At 48.0% G+C, this 12,506-nt stretch overlaps 1 protein-coding gene across 5 annotated transcripts in view; it reads left to right on the forward strand.

The window, feature by feature from the left end:
- The first annotated feature begins 450 nt into the window (after positions 1-450).
- The window catches only part of RBM19 (RNA binding motif protein 19), a 53,917-nt gene continuing 41,861 nt past the window's right edge, over positions 451-12,506 (forward strand). The window contains exons 1-15 of one of the 5 annotated variants that reach the window (XM_088532306.1): positions 451-556; positions 1,658-1,840; positions 3,432-3,563; positions 3,810-3,848; positions 4,825-5,046; positions 6,125-6,379; positions 6,842-6,922; positions 7,174-7,252; positions 7,859-7,930; positions 8,677-8,877; positions 9,516-9,646; positions 10,039-10,160; positions 10,846-10,942; positions 11,445-11,555; positions 12,037-12,237. In XM_088532306.1, coding sequence (XP_088388432.1) covers positions 521-556; positions 1,658-1,840; positions 3,432-3,563; positions 3,810-3,848; positions 4,825-5,046; positions 6,125-6,379; positions 6,842-6,922; positions 7,174-7,252; positions 7,859-7,930; positions 8,677-8,877; positions 9,516-9,646; positions 10,039-10,160; positions 10,846-10,942; positions 11,445-11,555; positions 12,037-12,237 — 1,962 coding nt within the window. In that variant the 5' untranslated portion in view covers positions 451-520. Of the gene's footprint in view, positions 557-1,657; positions 1,841-3,431; positions 3,564-3,809; positions 3,849-4,824; positions 5,047-6,119; positions 6,380-6,841; positions 6,923-7,173; positions 7,253-7,858; positions 7,931-8,676; positions 8,878-9,515; positions 9,647-10,038; positions 10,161-10,845; positions 10,943-11,444; positions 11,556-12,036; positions 12,238-12,506 lie in introns of all 5 variants that reach the window. The other 4 variants (XM_088532307.1, XM_010214671.2, XM_088532308.1 and 1 more) reach the window with 4 other exon arrangements.

Below are 12,506 nucleotides of genomic sequence, written 5' to 3' on the forward strand. Positions count from 1 at the left end.
ATACATGTAGATGAGGCACTTAGGGATGTGGTTTAGCAGGCATGGTGGTGATTGGTTTACAGTTGGACTTGATGATCTTGAAGGTTTTTCCACCTATAATGATTCTATAACTGCGGCCCCTCACGCAGGACACGTAGAGCTGCAAACCCTGAGCTGCGAGCCTCGGCTGCGATGACATGGGCGGGTGGGGAGCTCCCTCCTCCGGCCCCGGCGGGCAGCGCGGCCGCAAGCCCGGTCGAGGCTGCCTGGTCTGCGGCGCCGGGAAGGCGCCCGGGCCCGGCGCAGCAGCAGGGGGAGCCGCGGCTGGGCCAGGCCGCAGGCCCCGCGCTAGGCCGCGTTGCTAGGGTCCGTTGCTAGGGCCGGTTGCCAGGCGGCCCCGCGCCGGCGCGCTGCCCCACCACGGTCACGTGACGAGGAAGAGGCGGGCGGCGGGAAGATGGCGGCGCCCAGGAGCCGGCGTGCGCGGCGCTGAGTGCGGACGCGTCGTGCGCGGTGCTGCCGCCCCCCCCCTCTCGCCGACATGTCGCGACTTATCGTGAAGAACCTCCCTAATGGGGTGAGGGCGCAGCTGGCCGCAGCCTCTGCCCGCTGGAAGGGGGTGTTTCTGGGGCTGGAGTGGGGAGAGAGGCTGCGTGTGAGAGGTCCTAGGCGAGGGTGTCCTTGGCGGAGGCCCTGGGGGCGTGGGGGGTCTTCGTGGGGCGGGGGGGGCTGAGAAGAAGGACCAGGAACGGGGCTAGTGGTGGGGACAGCCCTGGAGGTGGGGGGATGGAGCGGCCATGAGTGGGGGGAGATTCAGGTTGGAGGGTAGCAGGGACAGGCCCCAGGGAGGGTCCTGGGGAGCTGAGGAGCCCTTTGGTGGGGAGGAGGGGGATGACAAGGGCTCCAGGAGAGAGCCTTAGGAAAGCCCTGTCAGGGACAGGCCACTTCAGGGACAGGCCCCAGGGGAGGGTGTTTTTGGTGGGAAGGAGCAGGGAAAGGCCGTGAGGGACAAGAGTCCTTGGCTGAGGGATGAAAGAGGCTTTGGGATAGGGAGCCCTCCGTGGAGGGAAGAGCAGAGGGCTCCCCTGAGAGAGGGCCTTTTTGTTAAGTGGTAACAGGGAAGCATCTTGGAAGGAACAGGGATTTTGGGCAAGCAGAGAGACATTCTCCCTTGGGAATGGGTATTAAGAGAGTCCTGGACAAGAAGGTGCCCCAAATGGAGGAATTTTCTGGGGACATTTAGGGAGGTCCAGAGAGGTAGGAGGCAGGAGGAGAGCACGGGCTGGGGGAAGCCTCCCAGGAGGGGAGAGGAGGAGAGTGGCTTGTGGCCATTGCCCTCCCCTCCTTCCCTGAGAGCTGGGGAACATGCGCAGTGTCCCTCTGCTGTCCAGGTCCCCTTGGTGGTACCAGACACAGCCCCTGGGTGCTTGGTGGGTGCCACGGGCTCCGTGAGAGCTGAGTGCCCCTCTTAGCTGGGGAGACCTTGCACGGGGCGACCTGTAGGCGGGGTGACCTCGTGGTGAAGGGGTAACTAAAGCGTAGCAGAAGCTTCTGTGGTTTCTACGCTTCTAAACTCCTTTGATAGAAAACGTCTCATTTTAAACTTGTCCATAAAGCACTTCTCTAGCTGTGTTTGCCTTGCTAATTTGCCATCCTGTTTTGTCTGTTTTTCTCCCAGATGAATGAGGACCGCTTTAGGAAACTGTTTGCAGCCTTTGGCACGCTGACTGATTGCTGCTTGAAGTTCACCAAGGATGGCAAGTTCCGGAAGTTTGGCTTCATTGGCTACAAGTCTGAAGATGAAGCTAAAACAGCAATGAACCATTTTAACAAAAGTTTCATAGACACTTCTAGAATCATAGTGAGTTTACCTTTAAAAACACCAACTATGAACCTTCATAACAGTGAAAATGTGGAGGGTTTTGTTGTTGTTGTTGTTGGTTTTTTTTTTTTTTTTTTTTTTACTGTTAAACGTGAAAAGTTGGGAGTCAGCAAAGCCTGAAGATTTTTCTCTGCAACAAAATAGCCAAACCTGATGACAGGCCTGGCTGCTGAGCCTCAAGCAGGTGTTTGACACAGATGAGCTCCCTTCTTTGCACTAGTGACAATTTCAGTGCTGGTCAAATCAATAGTGCTGAACTTTGAGTTGTATTAACTACTGGCTAGTGGGGTCCCCCAGGGGTCAGTCCTTGGTCCAGTCCTGTTCAATTTGTTCATCAATGACCTGGATGAAGGCACAGAGTGCTCCCTCAGCAAGTTTGCTGATGATACCAAACTGGGAGGAGTAGCCGATACCCCAGAGGGCTGTGCTGCCATCCAGAGGGACCTGGACAGACTGGACAACTGGGCGGTGAAAAACCTCATGCAGTTCAACAAGGCCAAGTGCAAGGTCCTGCACCTGGGGAGGAATAACCCCAGACACCAGTACAGGCTGGGGACTGAGCTTGTGGAGAGCAGCTCTGCGGAGAAAGACCTGGGTGTCATGGTGGACGACAAGTTGACCATGAGGCAGCAGTGTGCCCTCGTGGCCAAAAAGGCCAATGGGATCCTGGGCTGCATTAAGAAGAGCGTCTCCAGCAGGTCGAGGGAGGTGATCCTGCCCCTCTACTCAGCCCTGGTGAGGCCGCATCTGGAGTATTGTGTCCAGTTCTGGGCTCCACAGGGCAAGAGGGATGTGGAGCTGCTGGAGAGAGTCCAGCGCAGGGCCACAAGGATGATCAGGGGCCTGGAACATCTGCCCTATGAGGAGAGGCTGAGGGAGCTGGGCCTGTTCAGCCTGGAGAAGAGAAGGCTGAGAGGGGATCTAATCAGTGTATATAAATACCTCAAGGGAGGGAGTGCAGAGGACGGTCATGGTATCTTTTCAGTGGTGGCCACTGATAGGACTAGAGGAAATGGCCGGAAACTGAAACATCAAAAATTCCATAGGAACTTAAGGAAAAATTTCTTAACAGTGAGGGTGACAGAGCACTGGAACAGGCTGCCCAGAGAGGTTGTGGAGTCTCCTTCTCTGGAGATCTTCAAAACCCGCTTGGATGCAGTCCTGTGCCACGTGCTCTAGGTGTCCCTGCGTATGCAGGGGGGTTGGACTAGATGATCTCTAGAGGTCCCTTCCAACCCTAAGCATTCTATGATTCTATGATTCTATGAACCTGAACTTTTGAACTTGCACTTGCTTTTTGTTCGTTTAAAAGCATTCATTTACTCTCCCAGAAAGACAGTGCAGTGATTCATGATGATCAGGATAACTTATTTGACTGTGCTTAAATAGACTCATTAAGGTCTTCCTCTCCATGTTGAGCAAACTGCATCCATGCACTTCCAAAACATGGAGCGAGCTGTTCTCTTTGCCCTGCTCTCCCCTTTCCTTAGTGGTGCAAAGGAGGTTCTTGGGTGAGGCTTGTCCTGCTGTGACAGAACTATTCATTAAAGAACTGTTTGATTCTTTTCAGGTTGAGCTCTGCAAGCCTTTTGGCGACCCTTCAAAACCCAAAGCATGGAGTAAACACTCTCAAAAGCTCCCAGCCCCAGAAAAGCAGCCTGAGAAGCCTGTGACAAATGCAGCTCCTGCACATGCAAAGAAAGTAAGTGCTGTTTGTTTCCCTGAGGATCCAACGTATGTCAGTGACTTGGAAGGCAGAGCCTTGTCAAAAAGAAGGGCAGTCTGGTGTGTGCTAAAGAGAATGGGGTAGCTGTGATAGCGAATGCTGGAGTCCTGATTTTGGCACTTTTTGCCTCAGGACTTATGCTCCCTGTACCCGTAAGTTACCTGAGAAGTGATCTTGGCTGTATTTCCATCGAGTTTTTCTGAAAGTGTTTTCTCTTTTTAGGACAAAAAGAAGAAAAATGCAGCAGAAAACTTGCAGCAGGTGAGTTGAGGTTGAATTGCAATCCCTTGCTTGTGACCAGGGAATGATAAACGTAGCTGCTTTTACTCCCAGCTGCCTGTTCTGCTCCAAGAAGTGAGACTGCTGGACTCTGAATAATGACAAGCGGCTGCATAGCTAGAAGTTCCCTGGTGGCCTGAAGGTGGCTTTATCTGATTGCTGTCCTAAATGCAGCTTCATGTTCTTTCATTTTTGCTTTCAGGAAAAAGCATGAAGCTACATTTAGGGCAGTGGTGTCAGCAGCCACGTGTGACCACCTAGGATGCCCCTAAAAGAGAGAATTTGCAAAACTGCCCCTTCACCAAAGGTGTGACTCACTGTGCCTCTTGCCCATGCACAGCACTGATTGCCTAAAGTGGACATCCCACTGATGGTACCAGAGACATCTGTGTTCATCTAACCTTAGAACTTGATCGATGCTTCTACATGGTTTCCAATTTGTATTGAGCCACATTTGAGTACCTCTTTATTGTACGTCTTCTACTAATTCAAACAAGGCATATGGTTTAACCTAGCCCTGTGATGTACAGTCCAATTCCATTGTAACAAGCTGTGATTTTCATAGAATCATAGAATCATAGAATGCTTAGGGTTGGAAGGGACCTCTAGAGATCATCTAGTCCAACCCCCCTGCATACGCAGGGACACCTAGAGCACGTGGCACATTTTAACAGCTCTAGGATCAGGGGACCTTTTTATATTTTTAACTGTTCACTTGTCTTTTGTGTACAGACACTGCATCTGGGTTAGTCATGCCTCAGCAATCTTTTTTTGTTTGTTTTCCAACTGTATGCAAGTTTTGCCATGTTTTAATCGTATATATTCTTTCCTTTTTAATGATTTTTTTTCTTTCTTTTTTTCTTTCTTTGCTGGAAGTGAGATCACATCTTTGAATTCAAATTGGCAACTAGCTGTCCTGTATCTGTGTTCACGGATTGTCTGTTTTGTTTTTCAACAGCTGGAACAAGATAAGACCTTCCAGGAGTTCTTGCAGGTTCACCAGAAACGCTCTCAGGTGGCCACTTGGGCTAATGACACTTTGGTGGAAGAGCCCAAGAGGGAGAAATCAAAGGCACCATCTGATTACCTCAACTTTGATTCAGATGAGTCTGAGGAACTGAGTGACGAGGAGAATGAGAATGAACCCTCTGAATATGAGGAGGACACCAAAGGTACTGAAGTGACGATCACCCTTTGCTTGTCTTTGCCTCAGTGAACGTGAGGACAGCTAAACTGATCAGAACAAAGATCCACCCAAACTACTGTGCTGCCTCCAGAGAAAGATGCTGTGGCTGGGAAGGCAGTTTCTGTAGCTCGAGGCTTTTTCTGTGGATATCTGAATGCCTTCAGTTTTTTTGCACATGGGGAAATGTGGGAAATGTAATTTCTGGTATTGAAGGGGTGACATTTGCGGTTTCTCTTGAGCCCTTAAGTCACTGCCCAGCGAAGAGTGATGGGATAAACATTATCCTCTCCAATAATGCTCTCCAAGCCTGTAGCCACTTTGAGCACCAGCACTTCCTGAGCTGGAGGTAGTTTCTGTTTATTAATGAGCCCTTAATTGATTTCTGTGAACTTATCTGGTCTGCCTTTGACTGATGCATGCATGACTGATGGAAGTGACTTTGCCTTTAGGCCCTGTTGGAGCACCTTAGATCCTGAAAATAAAACTATAGCCAGTGGAGTATTAATTTAGTAGTGGGAAAACATACAGAGGATTGAGAAATCTCAACTCCAGTCTGGTCCTTGCTGGTGTCCAGTGTCCCTGCACCAGTAGTGCTATGATCAGTCTGTTTTTAGACTCTTTCTCACTTCCTTTAGGGTGTTGCCTTATGCTGTTTTTTGGAGTGAATGATATTTACCCCACATCTCCTTGCATCTATTTGGGCAATTGAAGCACTCCCCTCTCCTGTACAACTGAAAAACTGAAAGGCACCTTTGGGGTCAATTTGAAGTATTTTATTGAAACTAAGACAAAATTCACTATGGGATCCCTTGAGCTCCTTGATTTTTCTAATTAAATTTATAAATAAAAAAGTGTTGCTTTGAAAAAAAAATGACATGTCAGTTTGGAGGTTGCTAAATGAGGTTGCCCTGCAGTTCTCAATTCTCTCAATTCCTTTCTCCATGTGTAAAGGATAGAGAATAGGTAGGTCATTGTGGTGATTTTAGGTGTTCTCAGGTTTTATGTGATTAAACAGAAAGCAGGAATATTTGTGTGTAAGACCTCTAGTGTTCTTTCCTCTCTTATAGTAAAGAAAAGCCAGAAGAAGAAGGCAGCTGCCAGGGGAGACCTCTCAGATATGGATTACCTGAAATCTAAAGTGGTGAAAGGTTCCTCCTCTTCATCCAGTGCAGAAGAGACAGACAATGAAGAGCTGGAAGAGAAAAGTGAGAGTGAGGAGGATTCAGGAATTGCAGAAACCATCAGCACCCACGTGGGAAAAAAGGAGCAAGAGACAGCAGTAGAAAAGAAGAAGAAGAAGAAGAAGAAAAAAAGCTCTACACTAGAGGTATAACTGAACTTGGTTTTTTGTGTAATTTATAGCAGAAAGCCAATGTGATTATATATATATATATACATATATATACACCAGTCAATCTCTGTGAGGCCTGCAGGACCCCCAGGTGCTGGATTTCTTGCATCACATGGGAGAAGCTAATAAAGTTTCCAGATTGTCCCTTTGCTTTGATAAAACTTCCCTTCTGGGAAACAGACTTCCCAACAAGTGCTGCCAATCCCTCATTCACAGGTTTTCCTTCTCCTTCCTGTGTTCCCTGCCTGCAGGGAATGCTATTCTGCAGAGCTCAGCATTCAGTGACTGGATTTCTGTATCCCGGTCAAAACTTGCACCTTCTGCCTAGGCTGATGCTGTTACAACAGAATCATCATAACTGCTGGGCAAGACCAGCTTGTTGTGCTGTGACTTTTGCTGTTTAACAGGGTTCTTCTTTTCTCCTGTCCTTTTATCCAGCAGAAGAACCAGCTCAGCTCAGGGGAAGCCACCACACCCTTCACAGTGAAACTACGTGGTGCCCCATTGAACGTCACTGAGGTAAGGGATTCCCAAGGCTGGGAATGGTGGTTTAAGGGTGTTTCCAGTGTGTAACTCACTGTCTTTGCAGAGGCCTCTATCTTCATATGATGGAAAAGTTCTGAGGGTTGTACGGGCAACTGGGGGAATCTTTCGAATGGGATCCATCCAGAAATGTTGCATGTGATGGCATAGCGCTCAGAGAAAGTGTCCGAAACCTGGCACTGTCTATCTTAAGAACTCATTTAAACAATTATTATTCTTCTCTGCAGCAAAAAATTCGGGAATTCCTCTTGCCTCTGAAACCGGCAGCAATCCGAATAGGAAAAAATGCCCAGGGCAAAAAGACAGGTAATGGTTGTGTGCAAGGGGCATGGGATCTGTGAGTTTGAGACCTCTCTTGGTCTCAACCTCTGCTCTTGTCATCTGTGGTTCCAAATTGCTGGCTTGTGCCCCAATTCCTGCACATCCTTCTGTGACTTCACAGCTTTGCTGCCCTCATTGGTGTCTGTAGGATGCAGAGGAGGTTTGGTGATGTGTGTATCAGCCACAGAGCTACTGCAGCAGCCACTCTGGGTCTCCCTGGAGGCTGTGATTATTTGAGGGACTCGTTAAAGGGTTTTGGAGCTGATCCTTGGAGCTGGCAAGGAACTCTGCTAGATGCTGCTTTCCTTTTATAGCCTTGCAGCAGATTCTCCTTTTCATTGCCATCATTGGCTTGGCTTCACACCTGGGAAAGGCTACTTTGGCTATTAAACTGTGCTTGTTTGGTGTGAGAATGAGCTTTTAAAAGCCAGCCTTCCAATTTGAGACCTGACCTGGCCATTTTCAGGTTGCTTTGAAATTTTAATGGGAGCCAAATGCTTTATCTATAGGAATCTATAGATAAAATTCACACTTAATTAGCTGATGTTTGCTCCCCACATGATGCTCAGTTGAACCTTTGCTTCCTCCAAGGTTATATCTTTGTTGACTTGAAGAGTGAAGCAGAAGTGAAGAAGGCCTTGAAGCGCAATAAAGAATACATAGGTAAGGGCTATTTGTTCTTTCCTGTTGTGGCTGAAGGAAGTGGTGTGGGGATCAGCTGCTGAAGTGTTCACTGCTAAAGTATCTCTTATTGCCCTTATTTTTCTCCAGGCAGATGGTGGGGGTGGTTTCCTCTGCTTAACTGAAATGGGGTAATCAGGTGCTGTGTCAGTGCCTTGGGAAGTAGCAGAGAATTGGCAAGAGACTGAGCTGCGCATTGCTTCTTGACCCTTGTTGTTGTCTTGTGCTTGGAGTGTATCTTGCCCTTGGTACAGAAATGATATTGTTTAAATCTGGCTGTGATTGTGCAGGGGATTTGTAAAAATGTTTCTATAAGCCTGTGTCTGAGTCCTCTTCTTGGCCTTGTCCTTAATGGAACCAGACTTATATTTGCAAAAATCCGATGCAGAATGAGAATATCTGCTTAAAGGTCTGTGGACTGGGTTGGCAGAGACACAAGGCCTGGAGCTCTGCATCCTGGCTGTGGGAAAGGAGACTGAAATTGTCTAGCAAATGTTATCCTGCTTTTCATGAAGACTGATGATCTTTCTTGCAACCTCCTGCTGCCCCTCTGTTTCTTTACTTCTATTTTTTTTTTTATTAATCAGGTTGAGTTCTGCTTAAAGTTTGTGGAATTAGAATTGCATATGTTACTGGCTCATTAAGTACTGATATCGAGTGTCTGTGGCTGAGGGGGGTTTGGAGCCTCAGGAAGTCTCTAATGTCCCCTGCATGTGTTTGTGAATTAGGTGGACGATACATTGAGGTATTCCGATATGAGAACCCCCCCAAAAAGGAAGTCACAGCAGAGAGTAATGGCCAGCCATGGCAAAGAACGAAAAGGGATGACGAGGAAGAAGAGGACTTGTCTGAATCAGGGAGACTCTTTGTCAGGAATCTTCCCTTTACCAGTACTGAGGAAGACTTGGAGAAGATCTTCTCCAAGTACGGTAAGCAGCTACTGTGGCATGGGACTTGCAGGTCTAAGTTCTTCCTTCTTCCATATTAAAATCTGATGGGATCTAGGGGAATGGGAGAAGAGAACTGGAAGTGCCTCATGCATGGAAGTCTTTCTTCATGCAAGAGACTGTTAAATTCTGTAGATAAATGAATCTCCATGGCTAAAATGCAGCCCAAGTTATTTTCATGTCTGTGTCAGGTGGGGATTCCAAGCTGTCCTTTCCTAGCTTGAAGTTAAATAAATTGGCATTGTTTTTGGCATGAGATTGCCCTAGGGAAAGGAAAGAGTTTGGTTGTGGGCATCCTTCTTCCTGACTACAGGCAAATGCAGCTGCCCAGAATTTGCTGTGTTTGTGTCAGTAGTGCGGCTGTTCCGCTTGTGTGTCAAATTAAGGTTGCAGTCTGGATTTGGGGTGGATTTTTTGGGCCTGCCTTGTCAGTCTCCAGTCAGCAGCTCTTTACTCAGCCTAGTGCCTCGCTGTCCTCCTTTCCATAATGTACAGAGCTGCTCTGCCCTCCCTGGTCCCTTCCTCCCCCAGTTTGGGCAGCAGATGCCAGTTCGGAGAGCCGCTGTAGCTCATGCTGGCTGAAGTAGGGACATCTCATGGAAAAGCCTTGCCTTTTGCAGGGCCTGTCTCGGAGATCCATTTTCCTATAGACAGACTGACCAAGAAACCCAAAGGATTTGCTTTCATCACATACATGATGCCTGAGCATGCAGTGAAGGCCTATGCAGAAATGGACGGGCAGGTGTTCCAGGTATGGTGATTTGGGGTTTTCTTGTGCTATCAGACTGCAGTTGGTGGGGGCAGTTTGTTAGTAATGTGGCCAGGTCTTTGCTTCTGTGCTTGCCAAAATGGATCCCTGCTATGTGGGAAGCACAGTTGCTATGGCAGAGCCGTGCTGGTTTGAGCAGCTGCACAGGTACCCAGACATTATGGAAGGACATCCAAGTCCCACAGTCTGTCATGTTGTATGGCCACTTTGAGTTGCTCTGGTGTCATCTTTGGGCAAAAGGGAAGGAAGGTTTCTTTCTTGCAGCTATGTCACCTGACTGGGAGGACACCTTGACACCTTTTTTTTTTCTGTTTAATTCATGATCTTATGGTATTAATTTCAGAGCTGCTGGTTCTCTTCTTCCTTTCTTCCAGGGCAGAATGCTGCATCTTTTACCATCCACCATCAAAAAAGAAAAAAAGGAAGAGGCAGGTGCAGAAGAATCCTCCTCATACAAGAAGCAGAAAGAGGCCAAGGACAAAGCCAATAGAGCCAGGTACAGGGGTGTTTTGTAGTGGAATAAGAACACAACCTGCCAAATTCTCGATTGACCAGAAAGACTGTGCATTCTTTGCAGGGCTTGTGTAGATTACCCCAGTCAATAAACTCTGGCTGTGCAGCTTTCAGTTTCCTTTATCTGTTACTTGTTTGGTTCTTTTCTTCTCAACAAGTAATTCTAGTAGTTCAGTGAGAAGTTGCAGTGACTTCCAATATGAATTGGATGCTGTGGTATCTAATACTGTGGCTCTTTTGAGTAGTGATCCCAAATCAGTTGGGTCTTTCTCCTCCCCATGGCCCTCTGTGTTTGTAAAACTTGTGGAAGCTTTGGAGATCTCTTTCTACTTGGAAGATTTGCTGGGAAGAGGACAATGCTTTAAAACTTTAAGGAGAAAGAATACAGCTGTGTTCTGGTTTGCACTGCTGGCTTCTTCTGAGGTGATCTGAACTTCCAGCACCGATTTCTGCACCTGTGTAGCCAACACTGCTTATTTGCCATTCACTTCTCCCTCATCCTGTCCCTTGGCTAAGGATCTTCACCCTCCTTTCGCTCTAGCTTATCCCCTGGGCTGCTAGTGATAGCATTCAAAGCTGGTGTTTTTTCAGGGCAACTGAGTAGAGAAATACCAGAGAAGAAGGGCATGGGTGACTCTGAGGCTGAGTTTTTCTTGCTGTCTCTCCAGCTCTCACAACTGGAACACGCTGTTTGTGGGGACGAATGCTGTGGCCGATGCCATTGCTCAGAAATACAACGCTCCCAAAAGCCAAGTGCTGGATCACGTGAGTTGAGTTTTTGGTCAGCCCAGGAATGGCTGATCGTTTTTCTGTCTGTTTCTTCACCACCAGAGCTTAGCTAGTCTTTTTCTACCCCAAAAGGGTAAACAACACACAGTGTTCGTGACACTGCTTGGTCATGAACGCCAAGCAGTCAGACTGAAAGATCCATGGTCCTGTAGCCCCGCTGAGCTTGACGACACCTTTGTCATCAGAAGACAAAATAACTGCCCCCACCCTGGGTTTCCTGGCTGAATTTTGCCCCTCGAGGTGACTAGAAGCTGCTGGAAATTTATTAACTTATAGCTTATTCTTCCTGGAAATGTCACTTTGCCTTTAGGGCTGTTTTCTGGGAGCAAAACTCCCAGCAATTTTAAGCTCTCTGCAGAGTTCTCTTGAGATCTAATTCTGAGAGCAGCAGGAAAATCAAGTGCCCAGCACCTTTCTGGATAAACACTTTGATTCTCTGTTTTGGCCTGTGTCACACTGTTGATCTCCTTGCCTATAGGAGAGCAGAGACAGCGTGGCAGTGAGGATTGCTCTGGGAGAAACTGAGCTTGTCCAGGAAATCCGCCGGTTCCTCATCGAAAATGGAGTCAGCCTGGATTCCTTCAGTCAGGTGAGATGTCCAGCAGCAAAGTGGACCTACTTCTTCTAAATGCTTGTCTGGTCCTGGGGTCCTTAGGTTACATAGAAATCGATAATTGAATTCTCAGCATTTTGCAGGATGAAACCCTCAGGGGGGTTAGGGGCTGTTCTATCCGTTTGAATGTGCAACCACTCCTAGGATTGCTGGAAATGTGCTGCAGTGTGACTGCTGGCAGTAGGCAAAGAGCGAGTCCTGTGTCCATGCCAGGGTGGACCTGGAGCTCAAATCTCTGTGTATGAGCGTGTGTGAAATGGGAGTTTTGTGTTGGGGTGTGAATCTCGTTGATAAAATATATTCTAAAAGACTCCTGGCCCTGTAATGTCCTGGAAAGGTGTGATGTGGAGCAAGGAAGCCTGTTACGTTGGATCTGAAATCATCAGTTGTTAAAATAAATTGGTTTTTACTTCTTCTGTTCTATTTCTCTTCCCTTCTTTCCCTCCAAATGTTACAGGCTGCTGGTGAGCGGAGTAAAACTGTGATCCTGGTGAAGAACCTCCCTGCTAGGACGAGGGTAGCAGAACTAGAGGAGGTTTTTGGCAAACATGGCAGTCTGGGCCGAGTGCTGCTCCCAGAAGGTGGCATCACAGCTATTGTGGAGTTCCTGGAGCCAACTGAGGCCAAGCAATCTTTCACCAGGCTGGCCTACAGCAAGGTGAGCATGGCACAGAGCAGGCAGGTGCCCAGGGAGCGTTGCCTGGTAAGACATCCTGCCAGGCTGGCAAAAGGAGCCAGAGCACCGAGTCCTGCCTGGTTGGCTGGTAGAAATTGGCTTGTGTCTGTGAAGTCTTGTGGGTGAGAATGGGCAGTTCATCTGAGTGATTTTGATTAGCTGTGATCCTGCAGAAAGGAGAACTAGCTACAGATGTGAGATTCCAAGGGCTTTTTAGGGGAATAAGTTGCCCCCAAAAGTGTCACTGCTGT

The sequence above is a fragment of the Tinamus guttatus genome, unplaced genomic scaffold (genome assembly GCF_059628265.1).
Source record: "Tinamus guttatus ecotype Peru unplaced genomic scaffold, ASM5962826v1 Tinamus_guttatus_pri_ptg000459l, whole genome shotgun sequence".
NCBI classification, from domain to species: domain Eukaryota; kingdom Metazoa; phylum Chordata; class Aves; order Tinamiformes; family Tinamidae; genus Tinamus; species Tinamus guttatus.